The sequence below is a fragment of the Rana temporaria genome, chromosome 1 (genome assembly GCF_905171775.1).
Source record: "Rana temporaria chromosome 1, aRanTem1.1, whole genome shotgun sequence".
NCBI classification, from domain to species: Eukaryota; Metazoa; Chordata; class Amphibia; order Anura; family Ranidae; genus Rana; species Rana temporaria.
Genome location: NC_053489.1, coordinates 578,159,873 through 578,178,455, shown reverse-complemented (window position 1 = coordinate 578,178,455; position 18,583 = coordinate 578,159,873). Strand labels below are relative to the sequence as shown.

General features: G+C 45.1%; 1 protein-coding gene across 1 annotated transcript in view; it reads right to left on the bottom strand.

The window, feature by feature from the left end:
* SCFD2 (sec1 family domain containing 2) overlaps positions 1 to 18,583 on the bottom strand; it is a 653,104-nt gene that overhangs the window by 581,331 nt on the left and 53,190 nt on the right. Inside the window, exon 3 of the mRNA XM_040334879.1 lies at positions 5,782 to 5,909. Within this exon, the coding sequence (XP_040190813.1) occupies positions 5,782 to 5,909 (128 nt within the window). The remainder of the gene's footprint in view (positions 1 to 5,781; positions 5,910 to 18,583) is intronic.

The following is an 18,583-nucleotide window of genomic DNA, read 5'->3' as shown; positions in this document are numbered from 1 at the left end:
CGTTTGCTGATCCTAAGTTATTTTTGTAGCCAGAGGATCTTGTTGTGCCAATGCCAGGAGGTCCAGATCTCCATGTTGAACTTGAGAGCCACATCTGCTGTTACAGCCCCGGTAGTAGAGGTCCCATGGCAAAGGACAGTGTTTCATTTGAGCTTTGTCCTGACCCAGGGGTCATCTCTGTGATCCCTGGTGCATTTGGGGACCTGAGTGGGGTAACCTATGCGCTGGGTAGACCCGAGGGACAGGTACAGTGCAGAGCAGCCTCTAGCAACACTGGGAGAGAAGGTCCAGTTGTGAAGGAATGCCCTGGCATCAGGGTACCTGCACAGACCAGGGACTCTGGCATTGGGCGGTCGTGGGTCCTTTGGTGTCCCAGCATTGGGACACAGGCTGCTTTTAAGAATATGCCTTTGGTGTTGCTAAACTCCTTAGGGATCTGACCAGCAGAGAACCCAGACAGTTTTGGGACCCCGGCGACAGGGTTCTCACCAGGCCTTCAGACATGGACAGTGGAGTGCTCGGTCAGCTTGCAGACCCTGGTGGTGGGGCCCTATGGAGCGTCCAGAGGTCGCTCCTTAAGCGGGAAATCTGTTAGGATTAAGTTCACCTGCTGGTGGCACTATTCTGCTCTGGGCTGTTTGCTGTTTTGGTGTTCAGCTGCCTGGGGGCTACTTAAGGTTTCTAATCCCTTCCCCCAGCGCATCACGATTCTGGTCCCTTCCTTGCTGCATGTGCCTGAACCAGTTTGTACCTCTCGGCCTTGTTCCTGCCTCCCCCTGCCTTGCTTCTATTTGAGTACCATGTTGAGATCCCACTTCCTTGCATTCCCTGTACCCTTGTCCTTTAGATAGTTTTTGTATTTAGTTAGTAGTTAGGTTCTTTTGGGGTTTGTTTATGTTCACCGTGTTCTTTGTTTGCTGTGTTTCACTGTAAAATAAATATCACTTTAATTTATATATATATATATATATATATATATATATATATATATATATATATATATATATATATATATATATATATATATTCTGTTTGGTCTCTTTTACCTTGTGTAGCCTACGTGTCTGGTCACCTTTAGAAGCTGATCCAGACAGGGAGAGAGCTGTCACCCCATAACAGGAATTGGGCATTCATTTATTGAAAGCTGCAAAAAGGGTTTACATTTACTTTAAATTCATATTGGGATGGGCGTGCGATGAGGTCTGAGTCTCTAACCCACCATCCAATTTTGCCATAAATGCAGGAAACAATGATTTTCAGATCTTCTTTAGGACAGTATTTTGTACGCTTATTAACTTAACATATGTACCTTCTTTTAGATGCTAGTATTTTCTGAATACTCCCTGGTGTGTGTCAACTACTCTCCAGCACCCCTTGATGTAGGTACATTCAATACTAAAATTGCTAAGCTGTGCAAAAATACAATAAAATGTATTATCTGTACAGCACTTGATTTCTATTGTAATTGTATTCTTCTTCGATAAATTGATTGAGCTGCAAAATAAGTGAAATAAATGAGAATTTATAGAATTATATGTAGCCAAGAACAAGATTTCACAAAATATATCCACTAATGGTTCTCTGAATTATACATATTAACTACTCACAGAATTTCTATAATAGAACATTTAAATAATTATTTTGATGTGTTGGAAACTGGCTTCCCTATGTATTCTTTAACAAAATCTCCCGACTCCCTTTAAATCAGGAGGTACTATAAATATGCATATCTCTTTTCCGGAATGTGGAATGGAAACCCTGCCGACACACACACACAGAGGACCAGAGAGGAAGCAGTAGACCAATTCTCCCTAGAGTCAAGCATGCCCACCAAAACTAAAATCGTCTATAATTTCCGGCACAAACCTCCTATGTCCACAAATACAGAGGACAATTTTTTTTGGAGAAGGTATTGCTTGCACATTCCCTGAATAGGGATACATATTTACAATATGTTTTGCCTGTTCTTCCGCTGGAAGTTTCTTTAAAGATGAGAAGACAAAGCAGCTAGGATACATTTTAAAAATGCACAAAAAGTGGATTCAGGCGAGTATACAAAAAAATACAGAGCAGTGTCTGCTAGATTCTCTTTTTCATATAACTATTTGCAGCATCTTTCGTATCTGAGAAAGCTTTGCACTATAAAAGGGTAAGCATTCTGAAACAGGTAAATTAAACCTCCAGCTATTTTTATTTGTTATTTTGGATAGTGTGGCCTGACCCTCCAGCACATTTTTTTTTTTGCCATCTGTGCCATTTCTGGTGAAGTAAGGGTGAGGATGCACATTTCCTTTGTCCATTTGCATTTCACTTTGTATTCTTCATTTTCAACTTTATCAGGTTTGAGCTTCATGTTGCTTAATGAATAGGGCACCAAACAAATGTGCAATCCATGCATTTTCCATTTCTTACATATACAGAATAAAAATATATAAGAATAAAATAATGAGTGATTTTGTACGATACAGTATTTTCTTCCAGTTATGAGTTGAAAGATGTTATCAAGTACTCAAGTCAATCAGAATATTGAGTGACAAGTGTCATTCAGGTGACAACCCATTGATTATATAGGGTGTGCTCTCATGACTTGCGTGGTCAGTTTGAAATAGGAAAGCAGGAGGGAGATGGCAGGATCACCACGAATTTCACACAAAGGGAGGAATAAAAACAGAACTTTTAAACACAAGTACATGGTACAATAGACACATATCAGGAATGTGAAATGCTGGGGTATTCTTTAAGAATATTACACCAATTGTGACTTTCAGATAGGCCTTTGTTTTGTTGGTTGGTGGATGGCAATCCATTCTCTATACTCCTCTAAAAAAAACATAATAGTTTTAATACTGAAAGTACAGTATTAACGATGGTGTGGGAGCTTAGTTAGATAACATACTGTCAGGTTCAGCAACCCTTTTTACTAGCTTTAACTGCATGTTTATCTTCCATGAAGCAAGATTCATTAGTCAGTAATAATAAATGGTTTCAGTTTCTGGTATATGTGGATGCCCTCTTCTTGGGGCATCAGTGAAGGAAAAGTACTTTCTTCTAAACGGAACTAGAGGGCTGCAATAACAGTGACCCTATCTTTATTTTATTGTCTTTTTAACAGAATAGCTTCCTATGCTTTGTGTATTGGTATATCATTTTAATATTTTAATAAAATTGTCTGTGTTCTAATATAATAAACTGGAACCCAACTGATTGGGCAAGCTCTTCTGCTCATGAACATTTATTATGCCTGGCACTGCATTTCACAGCTTTAATTTTCATATTCTGTTTGATATCAAACAGTTTCGTCCTCCTGATATGTTTTTTGTACTTGCCTATTTTTTTTCTTCCCTTTTGCAGAGTTTTTCCAGGTCTCCTCAAACAACCATGGCCTTGTAACAGTTTATTTTTCTGGTAAGTTTTATCCTTGGATACATCCAGAAGAATGTCTCAGTCCTGTTATTTTGTGGTTTCATCTGTCCTTTTTATCTGTGTTTGATCATAAAGACTCGATCTGCTAATTTTCCTCACAATACAGTATCAAGGGCATTTTCTTGTTGCAAATTACTCATTTTAAACAAACCAAATAAGCTGTTGGTGCTCATTGCATACATTTACTCAACTAAGGTATAAAACGCTGGACCTTTTTTTAAAGTATGGGGCAAGAGAGAAAGGGCCCATGTATAAGAAGATGTCTGAAAGCTGGAGTAAAGCCCTGTACACACGATCGGTTTGTCTGATGAAAACAGAACGATAAACCGTTTCCATCGGACAAACCGATCGTGTGTGGGCCCTATCAGTTTGTTTTCCATCGGTGAAAAAAAATAGAACATGTTTTAAAATTTTACTATGAATAAAAAAAACATAGAAAAATCTGAACGTCTGTGTGGAACTCCATCGGACAAAAATCCATGCATGCTCAAAATCAATTTTTCTCAGCATGTGGTAGTGTTTTACGTCACCGCGTTGGACACGGTCGGATTTTTGACCGATGGTGTTTAGGCAAGACTGAAAGTCAGCTTCATCGGATATCCGACGAAAAAATGTACAGGGCTTAAAGCTCTGAACAAGTAAAATAAAATATATATTTTTTTGCAGGAATAAGGTATACCAAAGGATACATCCTCCACAAAAACATTTGTGTTTATGGCAGGGGAGAATCCAGAGGCTAGTCTCGAGAAGGCCACTGCCAGAAAAGAAGGTTTTGCTTACAGAACTGTATTTAACGTATCATACAGTCCTAACCTTGTTTAAAACAGTGACACATTTAAAATGCTGCCACTTCCTCTAAGCGCGGAGGAGGTAGGGAAGAATAGTGAGACCTGCCAACCACAGTGATGAAAATGTTAAGGCCAGCCGCGACAGTGGTGGCGGTCTTAACACTTTTAGCAACTTCACAAGAGATATTTGTGATTTCCTGATGCGCAGTACAGTGCACCTCTCCATTCGGGACTCCTTTCCTCCGCCACACACCACAGTGAAACTGAGGGGAAAGGCTGCTACAGCACGCTCCTCTATCCGGGACTCATGCCCCTAAAGCAGGTGTGCCCAACATTGTTAGGAACGAGGGCCACTTTAGCAACTTGGTAACCGGTCACAGGTCACAATTAGAGTGGGCAGATGACAGGAGTGTGTCCACTCTGCATATGCAGAGTAGACACGGACACAGCCCGCTCTATCCGATCTAATTCTCCCAAAGGGGACATATCCCCTTCTGTTTTTTTAAGTGGATCAGATTGGAGATAGGCAAGTGTAAATGAACACAAGTCAATTACATCTGCTGCTTTATAGAGATAAATGAAGAGTCCGATTGGGTCAACTTGAAAAAGACAGGCAGACCCAATCGGACCGATCATGTGAAAGGGCCCTAATGCTGCTTTCACACTGATGCACTGCAGTTTACCTGCACCTTAAGTGACCTCAATCTTAACTTCAACCTCAGGATTCATGCAGGTATCGCTAGCTCCTGCTGTCCCCCCGGTGGGTATGGCTGGTGCTGGCTGTCCTCCAGGGCTGGTACTGCTGGTGGGTATGGCTGGCTGGTTCCCAACCCACCATTCCAGAGCATCAGTGTGACAAGATCTGGCGGCAGAGGAAGCATGCGGGTGAAGTAGAGAGTAGAACTGATGCTTCCTTTATCGCTATCACAGGCGGAGTACATTTGGTATCACTCTGCCTGTGATAGGAGATGGGAGCCACCGCTATACAGGAAGCATCAGATCTATTTCCTTTAGTGATGGCCCAGCTCTTCACACTGATGCTTGGGCATAGAGAGTTGGGAACCCGCCATCTGGGCTTGCCGATCCACCATCCCAGAGCAGGAGGTGGCGAGGGGAGCCTTGGAGTTGGTAATATTTTCTATTTGTCCAGATCACTCATGTCATATATTTAAATCAGTAAACCCTGTCTAAGCATTATAAAGCAGCACGCCCTATGGACTGATAAATCTTAAGCTGGCTATATACCTTTAGAATTTTTTGTTAGAAATATTTCATTCGAAGAGCGTTTATTCAATTTTTTAAACACTAGGTGAAATCTGCATTTGTTTTCAACTGCTGGAAGGAAAAACTTCTAACGAATACATTTCTAACAGTATATACTGTATGGTTTTCATTTGGTAAAGTCCATTTGTTCTTAAATCGAATGTTAAAAGAAAATAAAGTACTTTCAAACAACATTCGCCAAGTCATCTAGTACGCTGACATTTTTATTGAAATGTTCATCCAAAAAATGTTTTGGGAAACGCTACTTGTGTATGACCAGCTATACTGTAATAGTCACTCCACTCACCCATGCTCATCTTAATTGGCAGTTTCTCTCTGCTAGCTGTGTCTACAAGACACCTTCGCACTTCCATCACTGCTTCCTTCTGTTTCATGTTCATCATGGACTCCCACAATGCCTTGGCAGCAGGCTCACTACAAATGAGGAGAAGAAATATAATAAAATAACAATAACAAAAAACAACTGTTGCACAAAATTAGTTGTTTTCATCTGAAAGTTTTCTAGCAGCACGCAACAATCGTACTTCTGAATATTCTCATCGTTGAAATATTGAGCTCCTTTACATACATACTCATCTGGGCCACAGCTGCAGAACAAACCACACAATTTCATTAAAAACTCTTAGAAATAAATAACTCATCCTAAACCCACATGGTTAGATATTTACATATACTTTATATTATCTTGGCAGTTTTGAATAATACTCTAAAGAAAAGCAATTTTACAAAAAGATACAAAACAAAGTTGTGCAGATGCATATGACAAGAGCAAAAATATCTTCTAGTGTTTAAACAAATACCACATATAACATATATATTACATTTTCTATAGTCTAGTCACGATCTGCAGCTGTTGTACCCATTGCACAAAATATACAAACTCTGGAATGCTGCTTGAAGCGGAGGTCGGCCCACCCCTGCACAAATTAAAAGCCAGCAGCTACACATACCGCAGCAGCTGACTTTTAAAAGGACACTTACCTGTACTGGAGTCCAGCGATGTCGGCACCATAGTTGATGTTTCCATTGCCTGTGAGGGAACACGGCAGTGCAGCATTATGGCTTCACGGCAGGTCCCTACTGCGCATGAGTGAGGCACTGCTGCACTTTCCTACTGACCCGGCGGTGAGGGAAGGAGGAGTGAGTCGAGCCACTGACGTTCTTTGCCGCGGGCCGGACTCCTGGAAATGGGAGACAGATCAAAGACAGATATCCGCTTACCCCCCTTAAATGTGCCAAATGTGGCACCGGAGGGGGGGGTGGTAGAGACAAATGAGCGGAAGTTCCACTTTTGGGTGAAACTCCACTTTAATGTTTGAAAACACCCTTGGACGTAGACAGTGTAATTTAAAAAGGGCTGTCCTTTTCAGCAAGAAACATCAAGGAATACTACGGTTTGTAAATAGCCGAATCAAACCCTGATAACAAGAGTATTTGAAATCAGCTTTGGCCGAGTTTGTATAGATCACAACTTGTTAATAGCAATGCTGGCCAACCCTGGAAACCTATTGAATAACATATTCAATATAAGCTTTCTCCCCAGTTTAAAGGGTTGCCCTACTCTGGTCCAAAATAAATAGTTTGCATTTGAAAACCAAGTGAAGAGACACAAAAAAAAAATGTAGTTAAATAGACACTGCACTAACAACCTTAATTTTCACAATTATCTCCACTTCCCTGTTACAGCAGTTGTGCAGGTTGTCGAAATAGGACTGTGTAGTCTAATAGACCCAGTGCTCTTAGAAATCAGAACTCAAAAATGGTCATAGACACACCCCTCTTTTCTACTGCAACTAAAGAAAGTTTTGATGAGGTGTGTGTGGCTGTTACTCTTGAGCATGAAGCAGCATTTTAAATGCGAGAACAATAACGTATTTTAAAGCCAAACTCAGGACACAAGAACAAAAACTCCCTTGCAGTGGGCCCCCCCCCCCCCATTGCAAAGGTTAAAATGCTGGTTAATTCGAAGGGTAGAGTAATAAGGAGGTAATAATGATCTTATTTCTCGCTCTTGCAAGTCCCTCTAGCTGTGCGACTAGTCACCTGTAGTCTGCTTTCCAAGAAACCTCGATCTGCACGCTTATCTCCTCAAATACAACGCAGGTGTGATATTCCTGAATTGAACCCAATGACACTCAAGGACTGCCCATGTCATAGACCATCAGAGAGAAGAGGGAAAACTCCAGAACATGCTGGAGAAGAGACAACAATAGAGCCTCTTCTGTCATCCCTTAGACAGAGTAAGCACTCAACCTACTCCTTGGAGCTTCTATGGACCAAAAGTAACACTGTACTGCTTTGGTAACACTGCGTTAGAAAAACAAGCGACTTCCCTATCCTGTCACAGGCTGAGGGCAGCGTAGTGTCAGTAGTTTATTCCTCTATTGAAACAGAGAAAGAGGTGTTATCCACCAGGCGATAATGTCTGCCAGGGTTGTGCAAATCTCAGGCATAAAAGGACAGAAATGGAAATCCTTTGGCAGGTAAAATAGCTTCCTAATGTATAGTTACAGTGCCTTGAATAAGTATTCATACTCTTGAAATTTTCCACATTTGTCATGCGACAGCCAGAAACCTAAATGTATTTTATTGGGATTTTAAAGGGGGGTTCCAATCACATTTTGCATTTTCTATAAGTATCTTATTTCATCTGGCAAGACAATTGTGCAATTAAGTTCACTTATTATATTCAAAACCGCCGCCGATCTGCCGAGTGACAATGTAAATAGACTTTTAAAATCCTTTTTCGGAAGTTCTCATTTTGCTTGTGGGCATGTGAAGCCCACAAGCAGTTACTTCCTGATTAGCGGTGACGAGCGGTGACCATCATGCACCGCCCGTCCCAATCTTGTGCATGCGCAATGAAAGCAAAATGCAGCGCCGTAAAAATTTCGGGTTGTCATCACAACGTGCGACGACGTCGGAAGTGTCCCGCCCCGTTGTGATGGCAACGAGTAAAACAAACAGTGTTCGGTGCTATAAAGTCAAAACTATCGATAGGAGAGAAGATTGCATCTGCAGTTACCTGATATTACAGCAGAGGTGCAGGACATTCTGGCACTGTGGAGATTAATCATTGAGTACTCTGGCCGCACGTCCCTCTCCGGTTCAGGTTGCTCTGACTGTGGCCAAACACTTATAACAAACGGCTATTCCAGTCTTGAAAATGGCGCCAAGATACTCTCTGTATCACGTCACTTCCTGCCTTGAAGTACCATGATTCTAGCTCTAGGGGAAGCGCACTGCATCCTGGGAAATGACGACTCACATTACCCAGGAGCAGTAGTGAGCTCTGGAGCCGAGGGAGATGACGACACAATCCTAGGTGATTCAGAAGGCAGATTTCGTGGGACCAACAGGTATTTCCAGGTGAGTCAAAAAATATATATTTTTTTCTAATTTTCTTTTCCAGGTATAATATGCACATGAATGAAAAAAAAATTTTTTGATGGAAACTCCGCTTTAAAAGGGGTTTTCCACCCATTTTTTAAGTTTATTAAAAGTCAGCAGCTACAAAAAGTGTAGCTGCTGGCTTTTAATAAACTGACACTTACCTGCTCCACGGCTCCAGCGACGCGCCGGCCGGGGGTCCGCTCCTCGCCCCCCCTCGCCGGCCGGCGTCTTCATTCCTAGTGTGGGCACCCGGCAGTGACAGCTTTCGGCTTCACGGCCGGGCACCTACTGCGTATGCTCGAGCGGCACTGCGCATGCGGCGCCATCCGATTGGACATGCGCTCGCCTACAGGGAGGGGCTGTGAAAAGGCGATTAAGCCAATCGCCTTTCCAGCCCCTCGGCGGAAGGAGGAAGTGGGACAGGAAGTCCCCTTCTCCTGAAGCCCCCACTCCCCCCCCCAAAAAATTTACGTGCCAAATGTGGCATGTAAGGGGGCGAGGAGTGGGTTAAGAGGAAGTTCAATTTTTAGGTGGAACTCCTCTTTAAGTGATAGACCAACATAAAGTGACACATAATTGTACGGTGGAAGGAAAATTATAAATGTTTACAAATAAATATCTGAAAAATTATGGCGTGCATTGGTATTCAGCCCCCCTGAGTCAATACTTGGTAGAACCACCGTTTGCTGCCATTACAGCTGCAAGTCTTTTTGGGAATGTCTCTACCAGCTTTGCACATCTAGAGAGAGTGACATTTTTGCCCATTCTTCTTTGCAAAACAGCTCAAACTGTCAGATTGGATGGAGAGCACACAGATATACAATTGGATTTAGGTCTGGACTTTGACTGGGCCATTCTAACACATGAATATGCTTTTTGTTAAACCATTTCATTGTATCTCTGGCTGTATGCTTAGGGTCGTTGTCCTGCTGGAAGGTGAACCTCTGCCCCAGTCTCAAGTCTCTTGCAGACTCTAAAAAAAAAGTTGAAAACCATTTATCATTTTCCTTCCGCTTCACAATTATGTGCCACTTTGTGTTGGTCCATCACTTAAAATACATTTGTGTTTTTGATTGTAACATGACAAAATGTGGAAAATTTCAAGGACTGTATCTGTATATTTAGATATTCGGCTTTAAAGTACACGTGCACAAAACTTGTAGGCCTTCTGAAAATGTGCTAGCTGCCTACCCCCTCAACAACAAGCTAATGACATGTTTAAATCAAAACAATTAAAACGCTTCATCATTGGGTCTCTGTGCTTCTCAATCCAATGCAGGTAGATCACAACTGGTGGGAGGGCCAGCAGGGTGCCGTTACATAGCTTCCTAAAAACATCACAGTAGTCAGCCTCAGTACTCCTCTCAGTCTGGAGGAATGGGAGTTCTTAGGCAGCCCTCATTTGCATGCAGATTGCTCTAGGTCAGGGGTATTCAACCTTTTGAAGAGTGAAGGCCACTTAAGTAATTTGGTAACCGGTCTCAGGGCACAATGAACTATGGGGTTTTACCGCCATCTGAAATCGCAAATGTAAATGAGCCCTTAATGTCCGAGGCCCCCTATAAGGCTGCTTTCACACTGATGCAATGGGGTTTACCCGCACTGTGGGTGCAGCACAGGGCACCTGCAACTTTTCTGCGGGTTAGCTGTGCTTTGCTATAGCGTTCTAGTGCATCTTGCAGGTGTGGTGCACTTTCAAACCCCCAGAATATAATAGAAGTCTATTGCTTAGTGCAGCTGACCCGCAGGAAAGCCGCAGGTGAACTGCGCTGCACCTCAGATCAGTGTGAAAGCAGCCCAATAACACTGTTTAGCAAGTGCTAATAAACCCATTGCAAAAGTGCAGTGTATGTGATTTTTATTACACCAACCTTTTCTTTTTCCAGCTTCTGCTGGCATCGCTCTTCAGGCTGCTAGAAAGGTCCCAGGTGAAGCGCATTTGGTATCACTCCGCCAGGGACAGGAGCCATCACTACAGAGGAAGCACTAGCTTATGTGACCCCTCCCCCCTCTGTGGTCGCCTGCTTCCTCCGTTGCCGACACCAGCTTCATGCGCACTGATGCTCTGGGATAGTGAGTCGGCAACCCATTGATCGCTATCTGGGCTTGCCGATCTGCCATCCCAGCACATAGGAATTTGCTTCCCTGATTTGAAGGCATGGGCCACCTTAGAGGGCTCCGCAGGCCACAGGTTAGGCACCCCTGCCCTATGTATAACCCACATGTGATGCTGAGCCTCCATAATTGAAAGAACTGAAGTCCAATATATAAAAGCAGTGGGCCAGGGGAAGTCAGGTTTAGCAGGAGAGAATTAGATAATGCTGGATATCCTACATTCAGGAAATGAGGAAGGCTCTGTGTGACTTGCTGAAGTTTCTATTGCACATAGGGAGAAGAACAGTGTGAAGTGAAATCAGAATAAGCAATATTGGACTTCTCATTTAATCTGAGTCTATTCAACTATGCAAAAAAGGGATTTTTATTAACAGCTTACCTGTAAAATCCTTTTCTTGAAGTACATCACGGGACACAGAGCAGCATAGCCATTACATATGGGTTATATAGTGTACCTTCAGGTGATGGACACTGGCACTCTCCGACAGGAAGTTCCCTCCCTATATAACCCCCACCCATAGTGGGAGTACCTCAGTTTTGTAGCAAGCAATATGCATCCCAAAATTCCCCATAAGAGGGGTGGGAGCTCTGTGTCCCGTGATGTACTACAAGAAAAGGATTTTACAGGTAAGCTGTTAATAAAAATCCCTTTTTCTTTATCGTACATCACGGGACACAGAGCAGCATAGCCATTACATATGGGATGTCCTCAAGCAATGCTCCATGAGGGGAGGGAGACAACCAGAAAAAAAACAAACAGGAGGTGCCACCGGACAAGAGGAGATTAAACTGCGGCCCGGAGTACCGCCTGCCCAAAAGCTGAATCAGCGTTCCTCCTAACGTCCATTTGATAAAATTTTGCAAATGTGTGGACAGATGACCAGGTTGCTGCCCTGCAGACCTGAACCATAGAGACCTGGTGATACGCTGCCCAAGAGGCACTTATAGCTCTAGTGGAATGAGCCTTAACCGATAAGGGTGGACTCTTCCCCTTCAGGCCATAGGCCTGTATATTCGTCTGCCTAATCCACTTAGAAATAGTGGCTTTAGACGCTGCCTGGCCCTTCTTGGGCCCTTCTGGCAGAATGAATAAGACGTCCGTCTTACGAATCTGGGCTGTAGCTTCCAAGTAAATCTTTACAGCTCTAACTACATCCAAGGAATGTAGTAACCTCTCTTCCTTAGAAGAAGGTTTTGGAAAAAATTATGGAAGAATCACATCTTGATTAAGGTGAAAATTCGACACCACCTTAGGCAGGAAGGACGGAAGCGGCCGCAAAACGACCCTGTCCTTATGCAGTAATAAATAAGGTGCCTTACATGACAAGGCTGCCAACTCCGACACTCTTCTGGCGGATGCCATGGCCACCAGAAACACTAGTTTCCTAGTCAAAAGGACCAAAGGGATCGCGGACAAGGGCTCAAAGGGCTGCCTTTGCAAGGCCGATAGAACCAAATTTAGATCCCAAGGATACAGGGGAGCTTTAATCGGGGGATTCACCCGAATAACACCTTGTAAAAAGGATTTCATTAAAGAATGGGCAGCCAAAGGTCTCTGGAAGAAGACCGACAAGGCAGACACCTGCCCCTTGATTGTGCTGACCGCCAAACCTTTTTCCACTCCCAACTGTAAAAACTCCAGGATTCTCCCAATGGTATATTTGCGGGGATCCCATTTCCTGGTTTCACACCAGGTAATATAGGCCTTCCACACCCTATAGTATATTAACCTGGAAAATTGGTTTTCTTGCGCTTATAAGGGTGGAAACGACCTGCCCTGAAAGGCCTCTGTTTCTGAGAATCAGGGACTCAGCCGCCAGGCCGTTAAATTTAGGGCCTGTAAGGCAGGATGGTAGAATGGCCCTTGTGAGAGGAGGTCCGGACGTAGAGGGAGGACCCAAGGCTCCTCTACCGTCATCCTTTTTATCAAGGAGTACCAAGGTCTTCGGGGGCCACGCTGGGGCCACTAGAATAGCTGGCTTGCGTTCCCTTTGAATTCTGTGAAAAAGACGGGGTAGCATCCGTATTGGAGGGAAGGCATAGATTAGCGCAAACTGATGCCAAGGGCACACCAAGGCATCCGTCCCGCAGGCCAATGGATCCCTCGTTCGAGAGACAAACTTTGCTACTTTGGCATTGAATCTGGACGCCATAACGTCCACCTCCGGAGTACCCCACTTCCGGCAGATGTCCTGGAACACTTCGGGGTGGAGGGACCACTCCCCTGGGGACATCTGTTGGCGGCTGAGGAAGTCCGCTTGCCAATTGTCCACCCCGGGGATAAAGATAGCTGAGATGCAGGGGACATGGGCTTCTGCCCATGAAAAGATCCGATCTACCTCCCTCTGGGCTGCCTGACTCCTGGTGCCGCCCTGGTGGTTTATATAAGCCACGGCAGTGGCATTGTCGGATTGTACCCTTACTGGGGAGCCCTGCAGAATCTCCGTCCAGCCCAAAAGAGCCAACCGAGCTGCTCGGATCTCTAAGACATTTATGGGTAGGGCTGATTCTGCCCTTGACCATTTCCCCTGTAGGGTTAAATCGTCTAGGACTGCACCCCAGCCCGATAGGCTGGCATCCGTGGTTACTATCCTCCATGAGGGGGGACTGAACGATCTTCCTTTCAGAAGATTTTTTGTGACTAGCCACCAACACAGACTCTGCCTTACCGCATAGGGAAGAGAGAAGGGAAGATCCAAGGCCTGGAGTCTTTTGTCCCAGGCCGTGAGAATTGCTCTCTGTAGCCTCCGAGAATGGATCTGGGCATAGGGCACTGCCTCGAAGGTGGCCACTAGCTTTCCCAACAGGCGCATGCAGAGGCGTATAGATGGCCTTGTGCTGCTTAGGACTATCTGGATTAACTCCCTTATCGAGTCCACTCTGGACTGGGGCAGGAAGATCCGTTGTCGTCTTGTATCTAAAATCAGACCTAGATACTCCAACCTTCTTGTGGGCTGTAAGGCCAATTTGTCCCTGTTTAGAACCCAACCCAGGGACTCTAGGCAGTTTACTACTAGCAACACTGCCCGATTTAAGCCGGCCGCTGAGTGGTCGACTACCAGAAGATCGTCTAAGTAGGCCATGACCAGAATGCCCTGTTCCCTTAGGATGGCTAACACGGGGGCCAGGATTTTCGTAAAAACCCGAGGGGCCGTGGCTAGTCCGAACGAAAGAGCCACGAACTGATAATGCCGATAGTTTAGGGCAAAACGCAGAAACCTGTAATGGCCTGGGAAAATCGGAACGTGCAGGTACTTTATATCGATGGAGGCCAAGAACTCCCTTCCTTGAAGGGCGGCCACCACCGAGCGAATGGACTCCATTCGAAAGGACCGGACTCTTAAAAAGTGGTTTAATGACTTTAGGTCCAGTATAGGCCTGACGTCGCCGTTTGGCTTCGGGACAATGAAGAGGTTTGAGTAAAACCCTTGTCCTTGCTCCCCTGCTGGTACTTCCATAATCACTCCTTGAGATAGGAGTCGCTCTAGGGCGGACAGAAGTGATGCCTGCTTTTGAGGGTCGCCTGGAAGTCTTGACGCTTGAAAGTGAGGAGGGGGGAACTCCCGAAACTCCAGCTTGTACCCCTGAGTCACTGAGGACAGAACCCATTGGTCGGTAACTTTGGCCCCCCACAACTCCGAGAAGAACCGGAGTCTTCCCCCCACCCGAGAGAGTGGGGGCGCCCCTTCACAAGGCTGCCTTAGGGGCAGCCTTAACCGGCTTACGGTTCCACGGTCTCTTGTTCCCTGCAGCTTGCCCCTGTGGCCTGTTTGCAGCTGCGCGTCCAGGAGGCCGTCGATACTGCCTAGAGAATGAGGGCCCTGGGACTGGAGAGGTTGGACGCTTAAAAGAGGGACCCCGGAACCTTTTCTTAACCGGCAAGAGGGTGCTCTTACCACTAGAGATCTTTTGAATATATTTGTCAAGATCTTCTCCAAACAATCTCTCTCCCTGAAAGGAGAATCCTGTAAGGAGCTTCTTGCAGGGGGTTTCTGCAGATCAGTTTTTTAACCAAAGTAATCTTCTCATGTGAACCAGAAACAGGGATAGGCGGGACGCCTGTTGGATTGAATCCTTGATAGCGTCTACCGCGAAACATAAAGCTCTGGGTAGGTCAGCCAAGTCCTGAGCCTGTTGAGCCGGGAGGTCCTTTAGGGCCTGCTTTGCCTGGCCCTTTAAAGCCTGGCAGACGCCAATGGCAGCTACGGCTGGCTGGACCACTGCCCCCGCTGTGGCAAAGGATGCCTTCAGTAAGGTCTCAAGTCTTTTATCCACAGGATCTTTGAACATGTGAATATTGTCCACTGGACACGTTAAAGCTTTATTGACACATGATATGGCTGCGTCAACAGTGGGGACAGCCCATTTTTTCGAAAACTCCTCCTCTAAGGGGTACATAACTGCGAACCTTTTAGGAGGCAAAAAAATCCTGTCTGGCTTAACCCAGTCCTGAAATATCAGGTCCTTTAACAAAGGATGAACCGGGAACACCAGGTTGGCTTGGGGCGCCTTTAGGGAGCCCAATGAGGACACAGCGGAAGCCAGAGGCTGAGGCAAAGGCATCTTAAAAGCTGACCGCACCATATCCGTTAAGGACTGAACCCACAGTTTTTCTGCGTGAGAAGCTGAAAAAGGTTCTTCTATAGTAGAATCCTCAGAACCTAAATGGTCCAGGTGATCCTCGGCCTGGTCTCCTGTATCTTCCAATTCCTCAGTGGAAAGGACATCTTCCTCAGGAGATTCAAACCTGGGAGACGGGGACCTAGCCCGCTTCTTCCCGGATAAAGAGGCCGCAATAAAAGCGGCCATCCTTTTTTCAAATCCACCCAAGGTGGAGGCTAACATCTCTTCCGTGACATAGGAAGGAGTTGGTTGAATAGGGCCAGCCGTGGCACCTAGCAACCCCGTTGGCTCACCCAGGGCAGCAACCTCCGGATCCTCCGGGGAGGTAGGGGCAGCTGGATTTTGGGGAATATCCTCCGAGCCCGATGGGGAACCCTTTGGCTTTTTAACACCTTTAGCATTTTTAGCGTTCCCTGCACCCTTAGGAGCCATAATAAACAAATCTGAGATACTCCGCTAATATACAACCAACTGTAATAGCTGGAGAAAAACACACATTTAAATAAATGAGTAAAAAATTAGGCTAGGGTAATGTTAGATAGAAACTAAACTTCCCAAAACCTAACAAGAGATAACAATATTGTGCCCCAAGGGCTTAATCACATCCTAATATTGCTTCCCTTAATGCTGGGCTAGGAGAGCACCTAATAATAAAAGTACTCTGACTGCTACTTAGTACACCGGCTTTCTAGAGAAAATATGAGCTTAAACAGTTCTTTAGTAAGGTGTGTACAAAAAAAACGGCCACTAGGTGTCACTGTGTCAGCATAACATAGGCAAACCTATCCTGCTCAGCTCAGCATCGCTGCTCCGTGTCCCTTCACAGCCTTCAGCAGACTGACAGGCTAAATAGTTTTCCCCTCTGATGTACAGAGGGGAGGGGACTCCCCGGGCGTCGCCCGCCCCCTTCACGCAGCGTCGGCGCGCCCCGCCGTCTATAACAGTGCGCGCGTGCGCGCTCCCGACGCCGCTCTGAAGGAAGCAGGAAGCCATGTGGGGAGAGGAGCCCAGGAGCTGCTGGAAGACACACACAGACAACCAGGAAGTAAGTCTTTTAAACCTGACATGCCCCTTTACATCTCATGGAGCAAAACACCTTGTAGCAGCAGCAGCAGTCTACTAGCCCAGCCAGAGGAACAGTATAACTGGGTGTCTGAGCCATCTAGTCATGCAGACTTTGTGGTTTCTCTTTTAGCCCATGCACAGAGGCATAAAAAAGGCTTTACCCCAGAGTCCCCTGTGGGGGGCCTACTGACAAACCAAGTTCCGTAGGCCCCCCGCTTACCTTTCCACGCCGCAGGGTATTGCTCATGCAAGAGGCCCAATCTTCCCCCTTCACCGTGGGTATGGTCATAGACCTTCAGGGACCGGGGTCCAAGTCAGGAACACCACACACCTGGACCTATACAGCACTACTGGCAGCAGGTATCCATAGGTTAAAAACCCAGTCCTGGAACCCAGAGTCCAGCCCTCCAAGGAGAGGCATTATAGGCAAAACCCCATCCACGAATTGGGGCCCGGGTACCGTCCACTTTGGCTATGAAGCACCTTGGACGGATCCGGTCGGCTGGCCCTGGTCCCAAGGACAAACTGCAGGCACAACCTTCAACGTGCACCAACACCTAAGACACTGGCGAAAAAACTGAGGTACTCCCACTATGGGTGGGGGTTATATAGGGAGGGAACTTCCTGTCGGAGAGTGCCAGTGTCCATCACCTGAAGGTACACTATATAACCCATATGTAATGGCTATGCTGCTCTGTGTCCCGTGATGTACGATAAAGAAATTGAAGGTCATGCCTACGATAAAAAAAAAGACGGGTTTCCAGACAGAATTCCTCTCAGCCTGCCTTGCATACACATGCTCAGACAAAAGTCTGCCCGTCCAAAGCGCGGTGACATACAACCCCGTACGACGGCACTATAAAAGGGTAAGTTCCATTCCAACGGCGCCACCCTTTGGGCTGCTTTTGCTGATCCTCGTGTTAGTAAAAGTTTGGTGAGATACGATTCACGCTTTTTTTATGGAGATCTAGCTTTAAAAAAAAACAAATAAATATTCATGAGATTACAAGAAATAATAAATAAACACGTTTGTCAGAACTCTTTGTGAATATCAGCAGCAAAACAAGTTTATTACTGTATAATTATAAAGACGAAAAGAATGCGCTGCATTAAACGATGCAATAATTTGCAGCGTGAAAAATGTGCTATCTCCATTACGAGCGCTAGTTTTACCAGAAAGAGCGCTCCCGTCTCATACTTGATTCTGAGCATGCACGTTTTTTTTTTCGCCCGTTGGAAAAGCATACATTCCTGACGGGAAAAAAGAGATCCTGCTCTCTTTTTTTGTCCGGCAGTTTTCCAGTCGGAAAAACTGCGATGGAGCACACACACGGCCTGGATTCCCGACGAAAAACTCACAGCCGTTTTCCTATTGGAAAAAACGGTCGTGTGTACAAGGCATAAGTTCAGCTTCAAATATGAACCTTAGAAAAAAATTAGGATATGTTTTTTTCTGGGCTCCAGCATCGCCCTCTGTAGTTCTGGGAGGAAAGTTGCAGAATTATGTAAAGAGTTTGCAATGCTAATAAGAAACTGCTGACTGCAATGGCTCACCAAAAACTGGACTACACACTACTATTTGACATTTGTCCCACAAGCCATCTGCATAGAACCTTGGCTATAATCAATCCTAAGCTTAGTGATTAGTTCCAGGGCAAAAAAAAATCTAGAACTCACACACACAGTTTTGAATCACATACATCAACCATCAGACACATCAGCCTTGGTGGATTCACAAAATAAAATATTTATAACCACTAGTTACAAATCTAGTTTTAATGGTTCTGAAATTTTCATAAAACTTTAGACACTAAATTATATTTGCATTTGTTAAAATCCCAGCAATGGCTCAGAAGTCACACAATATGTTTGTGATTATCAGCCAACAGGAA